Genomic DNA, 19,117 nt, shown 5'->3' with positions numbered 1-19,117 from the left:
AAAAAAGGAAAAAGAAAAAGAGAATAATGACCAACATCTACAATCCAATCAATTGATCATTAAACTTTCAATAAGCACCTACTATGTGCTAAGCACTCTTTCATCAAATCACAGGATGACAGATTTCAAACTAGAAAAGATCTTAAATACCATATAGTACACCTTCCCTATCTTATAGATGATGATAGTAAGGTCAGGAGTTAATATGACACAACTGGGTCCCACAGTAAGTAGATGTCAGAACTGATACTGGAACTCAGGTCCTCTGTTTCTATATTCAGTGTTTTTCAGCTAAAAGATAATGTTTTTTTTTGTAATATGATACTTTTATACATAAGAATGCAGAACATTTCTTTTTTCATTATCTCTTTTCTATCTAAATACTACAGACAAGTGAACCTAATGTGAATCCCCAGCAAAAATCTAGACTCAAGGGACAAAACTAAAATCAACTGTGCATACTTAGGGAATCGGTAATTACTAGGAAATAACATGGGTTATCTAGGAACAAGTAGTCAAACTAGCTTCATTTCCTTTTGTTAGACCCTCGTCATCCTGAACCCAGACTACTGCAATAAGAATTCTAGTTGGCATCCTTGTCTCATCTTTCCATTTGAGTCCATCATCCATTCAGCTATCAAAGTGATTTTAATAAAGAATGAGCCTGACTACCCCTTATTCAATAACCTCCAGTGCTCTCTATTGCCACCAGAACCAAATATAAAATCTTGTTTTTAACCTGGGCCCTTCCTATCTTTGCAATCTTCTTAAACCTTATTCCCCTCCATGAGCTCTTATGATTCAGTGACACTGAAGTTCCTCCTTATTGTTCCTCACACTTAAGAGCTTTTTCACCAGCTATCTCCTATGCAATGAATTCTCTGTCTCCTCACCTCAGTCTCCTAGATTCCTTGGTTTCCTTCAAGGCCCAGCTAAAATCTTGCCTTTTACAAGAAGGTCCTCCTTTTTGCTAGGGCCTTCCCTCCAAGATTATCCCTAACTCATCTCTTTAATATTCTATGGATGGGGGGCAGCTGGATGGCTCAGTGGATTGAGAGCCAGGCCTAGAAACGGGAGGTTCTAGGTTCAAATCTGGCCTCAGACACTTCCTAGCTTTGTGACCCTGGGCAAGTCACTTAACTCCCATTGACTAGCCCTGTAACAGATAAAATTAATATAGAAGGATACATATAAAGATATTAGGGCTTAAAAAATATTCTATGGATGAAGGTATGATGCCTATAGGTTAAAGCCATAGGATTCCAGCATATAGAGTTGAAAAAGACCTCAAAAATCACACATTTCTACTCTCTCATCTTATACATAAGTGAAACCCAGATAGGTTAGCTAATTTGCCCAAAATAACACAGGGAGTAAATAGCAGACACAAGCTTAAGAATTAAATGCAAGGAGCAATTAGCTGGCATAATGGATAGTGCTAGGTCTAGAGTTGGGAAGAACTAGGTTCAAATCAGGCCCCAGATACTCCATAGCTGTGTGACTCTGGACAAGTCACTTCACTTTTTGCCTAGCCCTAGCCCTTCTTAACACAAGACCTGACACATAGCAGAAACTTAATAAGTGTTAGAGTTGTGATTAAGACAGAAAGTAAGGGCTAAAAAAAGGGAATTAAATGCATAAAAAAAGTTAAGGGGAAAAAATCATCTAAACTTTATTTATGCAACTTCTACCCTACCTAAAGGCAAAAGATTGTGCTAGATCCTAAAGAAACAAAGGCAAAACAGTCCGTGTCCCCAAGGATTTTGTGTTCTACTGGGAGAAAAATAATAGTTTGTACATAAATACAGTACAAAGAAAGTTGAGGGCAGAGGAAAACGACCAAAAATATAAGCGAGGAAGAGGAAACAATGATGGCTTAACAGAGGGGATGGTACCTGAGTTGAGCCTGGATGGAAATAAGAATTCTAAGTGAGAGATGGAACAAGAATATACTTTCTAGCAATGTGCAGTAATATATAAAGGCAGGAGATGAATTGTTTTGTCAGGAAACAGCTACAAATCCAGTTTGACCAAAACATATACCATATAAATTGGAGGAGTATGACACTGCTAAGAAGGTGAGAGTCAGATTGTGGAAGACCTTAAATGTTGGGCTAAGGAGTTTATATTTTTATCAGCATTTTAAAAAGGGAATGACATTATCATAACCATGACTGAAAAAGTTATTTCAATAGCTTTTCAGAGAACAGCCTGGAAAGGGGAGAGAACAGAAGCATAGACAACAAATAATGAGCCTATCATAGTAGTTCAGGTAAGAGGTTACAAGGACTCGATCTAGAGTGGTATAGTTACAGAAGTTCTTCCTCCTTTCTGTCGAACCTGGTATCTAGGCATGAGGCAAAAATGCTATCCAACCACTCCACTCCCTATGATACTCAGCCTCTTCAAAGCTACCTGGCCATACCTGTGTTGGAGCAGACACTGAGAGCAGAGATATCTGCATTCAAGCAATATAAATATATATTATTCCTATTTCCCCACCTCCTGAAAAAATAATGAAAAGATCACTTATTTCTATTATAATTACTAGTTTAAAAACTCATATTGATTTAAACTAAGGGTCAATGATCATGATCCATTCCTCAACCATGTTTTTACAGGAATGGGAGGTTAATGACTTAGTGAGCAATAATATATATTTTTTTCATTATATACATAACATTTATTGTGCATGGATATATGAAAAAAGACTTTCTGCTTTGTGTATTTTTCAAGTCCTGGGCCTATACATTTATTACTTCATGAAACCTGCTTCCAAAGGGCATAACATGCCTTTGTAAGGAGATTGGATATAAATATAGCAGAAGGCAGAATATAAAAGACTGAGAAATTGGGTTGGAAATAGAATTACTGAAGTGCCGGGAAAAACAACCACTTACCCAGCTCTTCTTATGTCCAAATGCTTTAGAAGTAGGATCTCTATGCCTTAGCTATTCTCCATTTTGATCAACTGTCTTTGTGAAGCAACTTGTGCAAGGACACAAAGGAATTATGCTAAAGCAAGGTTAGAACTCTGGAGTTCTGGGCTTATGGGCCCAAGTTCAGTTCATGCCATTCAATCTTATAATGAATACATTTATTCTATTGCTTTAGACTGTATTCTGAAGTTAACTTTGGATGTTAACATAACACCATGTTAAATTTAGATGAAAAAAATTAAACACAGTATCTTATAGCTAATTTTACATAATCTCATCTCCATTTGAAGGTAATCAGCTAGCATTTATTAGGCACCTTCTATGTGCCTGGGACTATGCTAAATACTGGGTAAACAAATTAACCCAAAACTCTTAAATTCCCATTGATTTGAAGTACTTCACTGTTCATTAATGTTTCTATTCTTCCTGATATTTGCTTACATGTATTTCTGTCTGTAGAATTTGTCTTGGATTGTCAATTCCTAGAGAGTACCAACTATGTCTATGTAACCATTCCTATTACATTGACATTGTTCCTTTTGTTACATACAATTAGGCACTGAATTAATAAGGCCTTCTTATGATGATGCTGTGGGGCAGATAAGTGGTATAGTGCATATAGCCGAGGGCCTAGAGTCAGGAAGATCTGAGTTCAAATATGACCTTAAAACATTTACTAGTTGGCAAGGACAAATCACTTAGCCCAACCGTCTCAGTTTCCTCAACTGCAAAGTGAGCTGGAAAAGAAAATGGCAAAGCACTCTAGTATTTTTGCCAAAAACTCCACATGAGGTCAAGAAGAGTCAGACACAACTGAAGCAACTGAACAAGAAGATGATAATAAAAGGAGCTGCAGTTGTATCTTTAAGTTGGTAAATTCATAAGTTAGCTAGATGGTTCAAGAGATTGAGAAGCAGCCCTTAAAGATAGGGAGGTCCTGTATTTAAATCTAGCCTCAGACACTTCTTAGTTATGTGACCCTGGACAAGTCACATTTATCCCTAATTGCCTAGCCCTTCTCACTCTTCTGCCTTGGAAATAATACTCAGTATTGATTCTAAGATGGAAAGTAGGGGTTTTAAAAAATTAGCATATTTTTTGAAGAAAGAATTGATCCAGTTTCCAGGTAAAAGAAAACCTTGAATCCCAATTAAGGGAAAAAGAGAAAGGTAATGGAAATTTAAATATGTTTTATTTCATAATGTGATTTAAAAGGTTCCTTTGCATGTATAAATTGTTATTCATAAATCTTGAAATTGCTTAAATTTTGAAAATTATATTAATATAGATTCACAGAGTCCTTATGCATGAATCCCATCAGTGATATTAACAAAAAGCATGCGGCATAATCAAATGAAAGAAATACAAAGAAAAGATTCTTACTTTCAAAATGGCAGTTTCACCTATGGCAGCAAAATGCTCTGCCAACAATTCATAGGCATCCACTGTATGAGGAGGTAAAAATGTGATGTGTACAAGTGTGTGACAATTCAATGTCCATAATGCATTCATGTTAAAGTGCACTTAGATTCTATAGGCATAGTGTATTCGGAGGCTTCAAGTAAATATAATATATTCAAAAGGTTTAAAATGAAGACAGTATTTCCACCCTTTCTAAAACTAAAACAGCAAGTACTTATAGAAAGCCTACTATGTGTTTAACATTATGCTTAAATAACACAGAAGAAACAAATCTAAAACATGGTTCCTGATTTTAAGGTGATAAGAATTTAGCTGGAAACAAAATTAAAACACATGAAGAAACTACAGACTGAATGATACAAAGCATACATGTCAAAATAATGCTTGGCCCTCCCCTCTTATTTCTAAAATTCTAAGATTGAACCTTCCCCAAGATGCCCATCACTTCTACTTTAGCAACCAGTTTCTCCTGATTCATAAGAATCAGACTAAGAAAAAAAGTAACCTCGTTGCTTTCTCTACCTTTTGAAACAGAATTTACCCTCATAAGTAAACTAATCATTAATTGTTCTCCTTTTGTCATAGCAAGAGAAATGTAGTAAATACCTGGATAACTGAAGTCCTCTGTCACTTCTATACCATGCCTCTATTCTAGACTTGTTATTTGTTTTTAAACTCCATCTAGTTTCCTCTTTCTATCCAGATGGTCTGTGGTATATTCCAATAATAATATCACTTATTTTTGCTTACAATGATCTTCACACAGATGCTTTCTTTCGTGCTTCCCTCATTTTGGTTCCTGGATTTCCTCATGAGTATATCTCCTAATGTGCTATGCTATTAGGGCTTCCACCTCCACTTTTTCCTATCCTGCTCTTCCTAAGGAATACCATTCTGAGTCTAATCATAGATCTCATCCCATAAAGTCTAAATCATACCATTTGCTTCTTCAAATTAGGATCTCTTATTCATCTTGTTTGTTACCTATAATTTGTGCATTTATGTACAGATATTTGAATATAAAATAATGTAGAGTGCTAGAACTGAAATCATGAAAAGAGTTTTTTAATCCCACCTCAGATAATTACTAGATGTGTGATGAACATGGGCAAACTACTTAACTCTCAATGCGACAGGGATAATACTTGTAGTACCTACTACAAAGAGTTGTTGGAGTGAACATGTTCTAAAAAACCTTAAAGTACTGCATAAATGTTATTATTGCTGCCTGTTTTCTTGAATTTTTAGCTGCAGTGAAATTGTGGCTGTCTATATTGCTATTTTTCCTACTTATTATCTACTATGGGTACTTACCTAGTTAACTGTACATAGAGAGTGCACCTTCTTTTCCTCCACACTTTAGTCCAAAACCCTTTTGTTTAGATTTGCAAGACATAAAGCAAATGCATTTGTACTACCTCTTGTGTACATTCTATTCCTCATCAAGAATCAAGGTTTTGAAAATCCATTTATAAACACCACCTTCTTAATCAGTTGGTCATTTCGCAAAGCCATCTACCTATCTCTTGCAAAGGCCTCATTTTCAATCAGCAGCAATGCACTTAAAATCTTAAACTTCTTGCCAAATACATAATAATCCTGATAGTATGGCACTGATTATAACATAATCAAAAAAGAGAAAGCAGGACAGGATAGTATATTCAGATAAGGCTTCATGAAGGAAGTAGACTTTGAGCCAAGCCTTAAAGAACAGGGAAGAGGTGGATATGTGGGAGGTAGGAAAAATGGCACTAGTGGGGTGGGAGGTGGTGGGAGGAAACAACATTTACAAATATACTTGGTAGGAATGATGCGTGCAGGGAGAGTGAAAAAAGAGGCATGACTAAAGCACAGGTTGTGTGTTAGAAAACAGAGAAATCAAGTTGAATAAGTAGGATGAGAAAACTAAACAGGGCTTGAAAAAGAAGGTAATTATAAGAATATAGAAAATGGTGATTTTATGGTGAAAATAGAGGCATATTAGTAATGTTTTGGTTCATATCAGAGGAGCCAATTCAGGAAATCAAAATTCTAATGTAATCCTTGCTAGCTGACTTTAAGTGATATAACTGGCTTAGGTTAAAATAGGGATAATTGCCATCTAAGTGTAAACTCCAGTGGCTATAAAATTCCTAGGGCCCAAACAAAATTAAAATGTAATTGGGAAAGATTTAACATAATAAAAATACAACATAGAAAATGTCAATTTTTCATCTTCTAAGTCAATACATAGCCCACAGGGAAATGTTTCTATTTGAGTTTGACACTACTATGCAAGAATAATTTAAATTATTAAAATACAATGAGCTCTTTCAAATATATAGCATATACATATGCTATATAAATTCAAAGTTTTCCTGTTGCTATGTTAAAGTATGCTGAAAGTAAAACACAACACACACACAAACACTCACAAATATATATTTGTAAATTAAAAATAAGGCATATATTTAACCATTAGGGAAATAAAGAATCAAGGCAATGAAGTTTATAAACTTGTTCCTTACTTTAATACAAGTTTCATGGAATATTACTTAAAATTGTAAATGTGTTCTAAAATACAAATACACATCCTTCATTTTCAAAAGGGGCTGTATATCCCTTTAAAATGACACTACTGGGTTTTATGTGCTAGTATAGTCATTATAAACTAACCATGAATAAACGTTTTTTTCAGCAACATGCATAACAATCAAGTCTGTCTTCTGGTTTATGTTTATAAAAAGTATTAAATAATGTAAGCTCTACAATTAGATTTGTTGTATGATAGTAGGGGAGTCTCTGTGTCTCTATTGCCTTATTTGGAAAGTGAAGGGCATGGGATGAAATAATCTCCAACATCATTTCTAGTTCACATTTTGTGATAGTTTCTTAGCCTCCTAGTCAGATCCAAGCCTTTGTTTGGGACACCCCCCTTCCCCATCTTTCAAATGGTCAAAAGTCTGGCAAGTAAAATACCACTGTAGTTGATTCCTAGTCATTCAGATTTTATGTCAATCATAATTATGATACAAGTGGTATTTCAATACATTCTTAAAACACATCTACTGCCCATCCTACAAATACCCAGCCCACTTCCATTGAAAACACAACTCTTTCATGATACTTTGATGTCTTAGTTTATTAACTTATTTAGGTTTCTGAAATCAATAGTAATAAGTCACCTCACATTTTAATACCAAAATCATTTATTAGAGATTCAGAAAGATATGTATCTCTGAGTGGGTAAGTAGCTGTATATGAGTATAATATGAGTGAACATATTCATATTATGTGTATGTAATAATAGTAGATGACTATCACATTTATATATTCTTGTATTTGAGGTCATTTGTATAATATGATAATAATATTTTGGCAGAAATAATGTATGTGTTGCATTATGTATCATAATGGTCATCTATATGGTCCCCCATGAGAGAATATATAATACGCAATAGAGTTATGACATGTGTATACATATATATTACACAGGTGTTTTATATGTGACTTCATATAGTAGAATGGAAATGACAATAATAAGAAATATAAGAAATGGGAACCATCTTAAGAACATTTCTTGACTCTTTATAAGAATCAGGAAAAGACTTGCATGTTATGTATAGAAAAGCAACTTACAACTAGACGATAACTCTTTTTAATCAACATTCATTAAACAATTACTATGTAGTATGAACTGTATAAGATTCACAGATTAAATCAACACTCTTCCTTCAAGGAGCTTAAAAATATAGAATATGATAGAAGAGGTGATAAAGAACCACAGATATAATTGATAAAATGAGTAAAGTGTATACCAGCCAATATTTTTATATATAGGGCAACATATTATTATATGTTAAATCCAGTTAAACTTAGAGCACAATAATCTAAAGTCCAAAAGTTTCTGTTAATCTGAATACAATAATTTTTTTTCACATTGTATCTCAGAAAACACCACATTAGTGCCTCTAGAAGTGACTATTCAACCTTCATTTTTCAGCTACTCCTAATCTGAATAATTTTATGGAACATATGCTTCAGAGTCAATGTCCAGCATTACATAGGATATTACAAGTAAACAAAGAGTTCTGTACAGTAGATATCATAAGAAGTAAAGTGACTAATTAAATAATGCCAAATCATTGGAAAAATAATTAGTTGGAGATTCAGATTCATATACAATCTTCCTTTTTTTAAAAAAATATATTTGGCAATTCTCATTTTAGTAGGTGATAAGTTTAAAAATGTTTTTAATTTAAAAGGTAAATAGCAACAACTTATTCTACATCTATAAAGATGACAAAACCAACTTAATAGGGCATATATTTTGAGATGTTTTCCCCCCCTGATTATTGATAACTTTTTGCTGATCTTTTAACAATAACAATAACAGCAATAGATATTTACATAGAGATTTATGGGCTGCAAAGTGCTTTACAAACTTTTTGCCTGAGTCATGCACTAAACCTACATAGTAAGTATAATTATACTCATTTCTTAAATAAGGAAATTGTGGATTAGCTGAAGGTTATAACCAGTAAATCTAGGAGAAGGGACTGAAACCCAGGTTTTGCCTCAGCCCAAATCCAGCAATTCTCCTTTCCAAAGCACCATACTATCTCTATAACCCTAATAGCAGGCATCTGCAAGTTTAGGAGTACAATCTGTGGCTAATGAACAGGAATGAGCTAATTATAATGATGTATAATAATATATGTAAATATGTGTATTCATATATAAGTATATGAATGTCAAACCAAAATTTGCCCTCATTGTTACAATGCTTTAATCTACTGTTTTCGAATCTCTTTCAAAGAAAACTGAGGCTCATGGGGTAACTTATCAATGGTCACACAACTACTGAGTGACAGAGGCTAGTGTTATTTCAATGTTTAAAGATTGGCTTCACTAAAATGAATGTTTTCTTATCTAAGCTGGCTACTAATCAAATGCTTTTCTTCCCTTGACTCCAAATTCAGAGTTGAAAAAATGTACTATAATAATGCCAGATGTTATAATATTGAAATATTCTTGAAGAGCTTTTACAGCTTGGGATCATTATCTCAGCAAATCTCTCCACTTAGCTTTCCTCCTTTCCCATTTTAAAAAGTAAAGTTGTTATCTTAAAGAAGACCTAGGATCTTGGCTCACAACTTAGGGGTTCTCTTGGGTTCCTCACTATCCAGTCTGTGACCAAGGCCTGTCAATTCCCCTTTCCAACATCTTTCCAATATGCCCCCATCTCACTTCTGACACTGCCACCCCTCTAGTGCAGCCTCTCCTTACCCCACATCAATTTACTGCTGCAATAGCCTGTTGGTTGCTCTGCCTGCCTCCACTCTCTCCCAACTCCAGTCCATCCTCATTCAGATACCAAAAGAATTCTCTTTCAATATATGTCTGATTGTGACTCTCCACACACACACTCAATAAACTCCAGTGGATTCCTATCACCTCCAGAATCAAATACAAATCTCTCAGTTTGGCATTCAAAGTCCTTCATAACTTAGTCTTATCCCCATCTTTCCAGTCTTCTTAAGCCCATCATGATTTACTCTTCAACCCAGTGACACATTGTTCCTTGCTGTTCTTCAAACAAGGCACTTCATCTTTTGGTTCTGGTCATTTTCTTTGGTTGTCCCTATGTTCCCCCTCCCTCATCTCTGTTTCCTTCAAGTCCCAGGTAAAAATCTCACCTTCTACAAGAAACCTTTCCCAGTTCCTCTTCATTATAGTGCCTTTCTTCTGTTGCTTATTACACATATTTTTATGTTGTCTCTCCCATTAGATTGTGAGTTCCTCAAAGGAAGAAGCTATTTTTTGCCTTTCTTTGCATCCTCCAGCTTAGCACAGTGCGTGGCACACACAAGGCACTTAATCAATGTTTAATATCTGGATCTAGTCCGAGTTCCACCACTTTATATTATATAACCTTATATAAGTCTCTTAATTTCTCTAAACCTGTGTTTCCTTATCTGTAAACCAGGGGAAATAACAACTGTACAAACTATTTCACAAAGCTGTTGGGAGGAAAGTCCTCAATCCTTAAAAAGTGCTCTGTGTAAATTATTATTATTGCAGAATCACTCTCCTTCTTCAATGTATCAAATAATTCAATTAAATCAGAATATACAGAGGGTTGTCGTGAGGACCAAAAGAAAACACGTGCTCAGGAACTACGAAAAATATAAAATACTATACGAATGGAAGATATTATTTTGTCTAATAGAAACAAGTCAAAATATCAAATTTCATCAAGAATCACCATACCTTCCTGATACACTCAAATTAGAATATTTTTAATTTAGGCTTCAAGTTTTATAAAACTGATTAGCTCATTACTAATCACAAGTCTCTCAGTAATATTTTACTAACTTAAATAATTTTAAACAAATTACTTGGTAAGTAATTATGTCCAGTAATGTTTTAGTATAATGGACAACTCTCCTTTCTGAAGGTCTTCTTCCATTAATCTTTACGAAAATTAACTTCAATGTTCTAAAAAATGTTCAGCTTCAGAATGGCATCATAAACCTGTTTTGCTATATCAGGAGTACTCAATAAATGCTGCTGACTAACTGAGTGTCAAGGTGCTTCATAATTCCCAGGTCATGGTAAAAAATAAGCCTTTATGAAACTAGAAGGCTGTATCCTCAGTATCAAATAATATATTTTCTTTTGTTTAGTAGGGCTAATTAGCAGCTTAATCAATTACATAAACAATGGATTATTTATTAAAGATACTATTTAGAAAATATCCTATGTACCAATAGTATATACTTTAAAACTATAAAAGCATGTTAATAGTACAATCAAACTTAGATCCACTCTCAGATTTCTAGGGAATTTTCCATTCTAATCCTCAGATAAATAAGAGAAAACTATTTATTTCTCTGACTTCTAAGCAGAGTATGCCTGTTCATGTTGAACAGCACTGCTTCACTGTTCTCTTATTAGTCACTCCTAAGCACAAAATGCACTGGTTTGGCTTTTCCTTGCTGTAACACCCAATACTTTTTAAAAGGTCCTACTCTACTGAATGCCACCAAACATGTACCTTCTCCTTTAGCTCAAATATATTTTGCATGACCTTACATGAATTGCTTAGATAAAAGCCTTTTTTCTTCTGCTTTTGTTATTTTAAAGTGCAGATGCATTTGAGTCATTTTCTCCTTTTGTTTCATATCCTTAAGATCCAAAGCTTCAAAGACAGAATGTCAGCATGCAGTCGATTTATGACTGAACTCTTGAAGAGACACTGAAGAATTACCTTGTCAATCACCCCAAGGACTCTGAAGGCCTTCAGTTCCTCGGCAGGGCTCCTTAGGTTCCAAGAGGGCCTTGAACTTAGTGATCCTGGAGGCTAATGGAAGATATCAAAGATTATACATCAATCAGGGTGGTACTTGAAGGAAGACTGCCTGCTGAAGCAAATGCCAGACTGAAGGAAACTAAATTTATCATAAATCAGAGAGAGGGAAGATGAAAGGAGAAGTTTCTGTTTGTCCTTAATGCAAAAAAAAAAAAGTTGCAAGTAAATAAATCAGGATAACATTGAAAACAAAATTTTAAAAAAGAAAAATTAATGAGTTGATATAGTTTCTAAAGCTATAATTCAATTCTAGAGTGTGCAGCCATAATAAAACTTTCCAACAAATGGATCAAGGGCTCAACATTCAATCACAATCTTACATTCACCCCAAACATTACAATAGTAAATTAGAGGTAAAATATAGACAATGGTTTACTAATATAACCATTTAGGAGGAAATTCAACTTATTCCCTACTCTAGCATAAATATTCTCCTTAAAGCTTTGGAATCCCGTCTTAGGAAGAAAGGGCAGCTAGGCAGCAAAGTGAACAAAATACCAGGCCTGAAGTCAGAAAGATTTATCTTGAGTTTAAAGCTGGCCTCAGACATTTTCTAGTTATGTGACCCTAGACAAGTCACTTTACCCTAATTGCTTCAGTTTCCTAATCTGTAAAATGAGCTGGAGAAGAAAATGGTCAATCCCTCCAGTATCTTTGCCAAGAAATCCCTAAATGGGGTCACAGAGTTAGACACAACTGAAACAACTGAAGAAAAAAAAAACCAACTTAGGAAGAGAGTGCTTCATTATTAATTGTGATATTAAAGTAATGAAACTGAAAAGCATAACTGAGTGTAACAAAACCCTCTTGAGTATATTTTGTTGCTCAACATGAAAATGCATAAACTGTTATAGTGAATGGTCAAAGATTGGAATGTTCTAATTGGCCAAACCTAAGGAAAGTCATTTTTTTCTCTGGGTCTCAGCTCCCTCATCTGTAAAATAAGGGGGTTATAATGAAAGTTAAAGATAGCAGATAACCAGTCTGCATGTTGCTCTGGCATCCATATAGTGTCAAGATTTAAAAGGAGGTTTTTTTATTTTAAATATTTTGATAACTATTTCAACATAAGTTTCCTGTGTAATCATCTATATTTTCATTTAGGCACTTAAAATCATTATTCAAAGAAAAGATTCATAGCTATGAATAGATTGCCAAACCACTGGAAATAAAGTCCCACTTTAATTGAATTACAGATCCACTGAAGTATTGTCAATATGGAAGCAGATGACTTCAAACACTTCAAGGCATCTGCACCAAAGGGCAAAACCCTCAGTGGTATCAACCAAATCCATACCTACTGAGTGCCTATTAAGTATAAGCATTACATCTGAAACAAAGCCAGATAAGGCACAATAACTGCCCTCAAGGAGCTTATCTATTTGAGAAAATAAGATGCAAAGCACAAATGACTGTTACAGACAAAAAGTGCTAAGAGTTCAGGGGATATAAAATTTTGTGATGAACTGATCTAGAAAAGCCTCAGGGAAGTTCAGTAGGAAAATAAGGAGCTATAGAGCAATTAATCTTTATTTCTTTATTAATCTTTATACTCTTTCAACTAAGGTACAGAATGCACTATCTCCTTTCTCTTTCTTTTCCTAACATGCCTTGGAATGAAGTTAGAATTAGTAAAATTCAAAACTATTTCTTCTTTTTTCCATTCTATAACAAGAATGAAGCAAGAAAAAATCAGGGAAAATGTACAGCTGTGACTACATGTTTCTTTACATGTTTTATTAGGTCTTTAAAGTGTGCTCTGAGTTTAGATGATGATGATGATGATGATGATGATGATGATGATGATGATTTATAGGATGCTTTAAGGTTTGCAAAGCACTTTAAAAATATTTTCTTGTTTTCTCTCATATCAACCTTAAGAGAAAGGATTTATAGATGTGGAAACCAAAGTAATTAAATAATAATAGCTTTTATATAGATATAGGTATCATTTGTTGTTTGCCAGGCATTGTGCTAAGCTCTTTACAATTATTTCATTTGATCCTCATGACAACTGTAGGAGGTAGCTGCTATTATAGTATCCCCATTTACAGATGAGAAACTGATACGGACAGAAGTTCAGTGACTTGCCGTGGGCACAGCTACTAAGTTCCTATGGCTGGATTTTAACTCAGGCCTTCCTGACTCCAGTGCCAGTATATCTACAGCATCAACTAGGTACCCCTGGATAGGTGGAAGGAGCCAGAGGATAGGAGGCACTTAAGCCAGAGAACATATGTAAAGTCAAAAAAGCAGAGCATCCAAGCTGTGGTAGATGAGCAAGGAACCTGAGCACTGTGTTTTAGAGACCTGGCTGAAAAAGAGGATTCAGGTTGAAAAATAGAGGGGGCCAAGGCTACATAGTTGGGAAGGGGCAGAAAGTAAAGACTTTATACAAAGGTAATTGAAAACCACTGAAAGTTTATGGAAGGGAAGAAATAGCATAATGAAAAATTATTTAGAAAGCTAAATCTGAAATTAGCAATGGTAGTGCATATCTGTAATCCCTTCTACTGGGGAGACAAAGGCTGGTGAAACACTTGAGCCTGATTTTGACTCCAGGAACATCATGCCTCCTCTAAGATAAGCTTGTCACTGGAAATAAAATCATCAGAGAGACTGATTCTGCATTGATAGACCTAACACCTCTCCTCAGCAGCCTCAGTTTCCTCTCTATCCAATAATTAAAGGGCTGAAAGGCACAACAATAAATCCCTCTGAAAATCTTCCTTTATGGAAGGTTCAAAATTTTCCAAGGAACTTCATTTCCTTTTGACTGCTCTCCACAAACATCATGCCTCCACTATGAATACTCTCCAGCTAGTCTTTTAATTTCTTTTGGGGTATTTTTTTTTGGTTAAATTAGATTCATTGAGAGCAGAAATTATCTTTCCCTTTCTTATTTGTATCTTTAGCACTCAGCATCAGGCCTAGAACATAGTACAGACTTAATAAATGTTTAATGACTATTAACTTGAGCTTGACAGTTTTGAGTTATAGTAAGGATAAAGTCAATTAAGTGTCTACACTAAGTCAGACACCAATATGATTAGCAGGGGACTGCCAGGCTGCTTAAGGAAGGGAAAACTGACTCACAATGGAAATGAAAAAAGCCAAAACTTTCATGCCAATTAACAGTCAGATTGGGCCTGTGAATGGCCACTCTACTTCAGCCTGGGTAAGACATGAAGACCCAATCTCAAAAAAAAAAAAAAAAAAAAAGGATATGGAAATAGTATATAGAGAGAACGGACAACAGTCAATAAATATTTAAGCTCCCACTCTGTCCACTTTTTTTTTCTTACTTTTCTTTGGCAACATAGCTAATACAGAAATATTTTGCATGACTTTACATGTATAATGGTATCATATTGTTTGCCTTCTCAATGGGTGGGGGAGGAAGAGAATTTGGAACTCAAAAATATGAATGTTAAAAATTAACAAGCAACTGAAAGATTAGGGGAGAGCAGCACTTGGGGGAAACAGAGCAATGATGGTTTGTAGTATCTTATCATAAGGAATTCTTTTTTGTATTTTCAGAATTCTGAGACTGAGAAATGAACATCAACAACAAAAGAACATAAGATATATCATCATAAAGATACTTATGCTTGTTTGTTTGTTTATACATGGGGGCTTATGCCATTTTTTGAGTAGGCTTAAAGAATCATAAAGCATCTGTAGAGAATCTTTAGGGGATTTATCTCATAGTTAACTCTCTTTTTTTTTTTTTTAAAAACACTTATTTTCTATTCTTAGTAGCAACTCTAAGACAGAAGGACAAGATCTAGACAAATAGGGTTAAGTGACTTACCAGGGTCACACAACTAAGAAGTGTCTGAAGCCAGACTCAGGTCCTCCCAACTCCAGGCCTGGTGCTCTATCAACTGTGCTACCTAGTTGCTCCCTAACTTTATAATTTTAAAAGATGAGGAACCTAAAGTCCTGGAAAATTTAAGTGATGTGCCCAAAGTCAGAGTTTGGTAACAAAGGTAGGTCTCCTGACTGCCAACCCTTTTCACTGAATGACAAGAGGGCATGCTTAGTAATTACAAAGATCAAAAAATGAGACATGTCATCCATGCAAAAAATACATTTTGGAATTTATTATTCTTCAACCTATGGTACTGAAAGGTATTATGTTTTATAAATAAATATAAATTAAAATAAATTTAAAATTATAAATATAAATTATAAATAAATGTATTATAAATATAAACATACAGAGGAAATATATACTAGAAGTTTCTAATCCATACTACAATAAAACATTTTATGATGTGGTACAGTAAAAGGAGCAAGTCCTGAACTCTAATTCCAATAATTTGTCAATTAACAAGCATTTATAAATATATATGAATATTATATAATATTGGCATGTTATATAACACTATATATACATATAGAAGTATGTATATAATATGATACTACATATAAGTATAAATATAATATTTATTACACAAATATGAGATGATTATGGAATGGAGAGTACAACTGCTAGAAAAATTAGGAAAGGTTTCATATAAACACTGAATAGGGCACTGGGCCTAGAGTCAAGAAGATCTGGGTTCAAATTTGACCTCAGAAACTAGTTGTGCCCTTCTTTCTTAGAATTGATATTAAGGCAAAAGATGGGATGGAGGAAGGAAGGAAGGAGGAAAGGAAGGAAGGAAAGAAGGAAGGAAGTGAATTCTAGTCATGGAATATGGTCAGTGTAAAGACATAAGGATGAAAGATGAAGTGTCATGCATGCAGAACTTCAAATAAGCCAGTATGCCTATACTGTAGAGGCCACAGAAGGAACAATGTACAAGAAGACTGGAAAAACAGGAAGGTCTATAATTATAAAAGGTTTTAAATGCCAAATGAGAGTTTATAATTGATCCTAGAAGTAATTGGGAGCCACAAGTTTGTTGAGGAAGGGATGACAGAATCACAGCTCAGAGTTCAGGAAGTGTGAACTGGCATAATTTCTTTGATGAGAAACAGAAGTATTCTATTGCCCCCCTTTTAATTTATATCTTAAGTACAAAGTAGAAAGTGAAAGTGAGATATAGGCAGATAGCACAACTAGGAGTTGCAAATAACGTTAAAACAATAAATTAAGAAAATAATATGTAAAACTATAGCAACATGCACAGGAAGAATGAATAAATGAGTATTTATTATAACAACATGAACAGAAAAAATAAATGAATAAGCATTTATTAAGTGGTTATTATGTGCAAAGCATAGCACTAAGAGCTCAGAATACAAAACAAAAAGCAAGACACTCACTGGTCTCAAAGAGCACACATTCTCTCTTTCCCTATATACAAGAGGCTCGGCTATAAACACTATGTAATTATAATGTCCAAGCCTGGCCCCAAAGACGAGTTGACCACATGCTCCTCCCTCCCTTCATTGCATAGGAGAGGAATTATGAGTAGGAACACAGCATACATTGTCAGATGCAGAGAATGCCTACTTAGCTTATTTTTTTTTCTTTCATTTTCTTTTTTAGTCTTTATTAGAAGAGAATATTCACTGAGTAAAAGACAGAGGCAGGAATATAATCAGAAATTAAGTGATATAAAAATAAAAGGCATTAATAAAACTATTATTGCAATACTTATTCACAAATAAGTATTCAAAGAATTCATAAATTCCATATGTAAATTGTATTTTTATTCAGAATTCATGAATGTATGAGAGGAACTTACTTACATCTTTGCCAACTACCCTATTTTTATCCCCAAAATTTAACTCATTTACTGTTACTCTTTATGTATTTTGATTTTGTGCCAAAAATAGCATAAACTATTTCTAGCTTTTTCTAGGACACTGCCTTTTTAATATAATTTCTCGGGCCATTCAACACCAACCTCAGATGAAATAAAACTGTCTCTTTCAATACAACTTTTCAATTTCAATTCAAAAACCTTCTTTATTTTTTAGCTAAAACATGCTCCTTCCACTTTCTCAGAGCCATTTAACATAAAAAAGAAAGAGAAGAAAGTTCTACCATTCCTTTCTGCTCCCTTCAACAGAAAGAACCCTAGAAATCAAAGATTGTGTAAACTTGTTTTATAAATGAGAGACTTCAAGGTATAACCTAGTGCACCTATGAAAATAATTATGGTTATAAGACCTTAAGAAAAAAAAAAAAGAATAAATCCAAAAGAAAATTAGGTAGAAAGTCTAATGAAATAGAGCAACTATATGGCATTGTGGAGAGAGAACCAGATCTAGAGTCAGGAAGGTTCATATCCTAAGTTCAAATCTGGACTCAAATATTTATCAGGTGTGTCACCCTGGGCAAGGCACTTATCCCTATTTCCCTCACTTCCTCATCTATAAAATGAGCTAGAAAAGAAAATAGCAAACCACATAAATATCTTTGTCAAGAAAATCCCAAATGGAGATACATCTGAAGAACTGAATGAACTAAAACAAGCAATGAAAACCAAATGATGATTATAGAGGGCAATTTGTCACTTTCTCTCTCTTTTTTTTTTTTAATTTTGTTTTTATTTTTTTAGAAAAATTTTTTCCATGGTTACATGATTCATGTTCTTGCTCTCTCTCCCCCCACTCCCATCCCCCAGTAGTTAACGCACATTTCCACTGGTTTCTTCCTGTGTCATCATTCAAGACCTATTTCCATATTATTGATAATTGTTCTAGGGTGGTCATTAAGAGTCTACATCCTAATTGTGTCTGCATCAACCCATGTGTCAATGCAGTTGTTTTTCTTCTGTGTTTCCACTCATGTAGTTCTTCCTCTGAATGTGGGTAGCATCTTTTCCATAAGTCCCTCAGAATTGTCCTGGATCATTGCATTGCTGCTAGTAGAAAAGTCCATTACATTCGATTTTACCACAGTGTATCAGTCTCTGTATACAATGTCCTTCTGGCTCTGCTCCTTTTGCTCTGCATCAATTCATGGAGGTCTTTCCAGTTCACATGGAATTCCTCCAATTTATTATTCCTTTGAGGACAATAGTATTCCATCACCAAGAGATACCACAATTTGTTCAGCCATTCCCCAATTGAAGGGTATTCCCTCATATTCCAAGTTTTTGCCACCACAAAGAGCGCGACTATAATTTTATTATGTATGTATATATCATATATATATGCATATATATTTGTACATGTCTTTTTCCCTGTGATCTCTTTGGGGTACAAACCCAGCAATGGCATGGTTGGACCAAAGGGCAGGCAGTCTTTTAGCACTCTTTGGACATAGTTCCAAACTGCCATCCAGAAAGGTTAGATCAATTTAGAACTCCACCAGCAATGCATTAATGTCAATTTTGCCACATCCCCTCCAACATTCATTACTCTCCCCTTCTTTCATTTTAGCCAATCTGCTAGGCAAGAGGTGATACCTCAGAGTTGTTTTGATTTGCATTTCTCT

General features: G+C 34.6%; 1 protein-coding gene across 1 annotated transcript in view; it reads right to left on the bottom strand.

The window, feature by feature from the left end:
- The window catches only part of RPS6KC1 (ribosomal protein S6 kinase C1), a 203,602-nt gene that overhangs the window by 69,970 nt on the left and 114,515 nt on the right, over positions 1–19,117 (bottom strand). The window contains exon 10 of the mRNA XM_044674955.1: positions 11,614–11,706. Coding sequence (XP_044530890.1) covers positions 11,614–11,706 — 93 coding nt within the window. The remainder of the gene's footprint in view (positions 1–11,613; positions 11,707–19,117) is intronic.

This window comes from Gracilinanus agilis, chromosome 4 (genome assembly GCF_016433145.1).
Source record: "Gracilinanus agilis isolate LMUSP501 chromosome 4, AgileGrace, whole genome shotgun sequence".
NCBI classification, from domain to species: Eukaryota; Metazoa; Chordata; class Mammalia; order Didelphimorphia; family Didelphidae; genus Gracilinanus; species Gracilinanus agilis.
The sequence above is the reverse complement of the archived record's forward strand: the minus strand, read 5'-3'. Positions and strand labels throughout refer to the sequence as shown.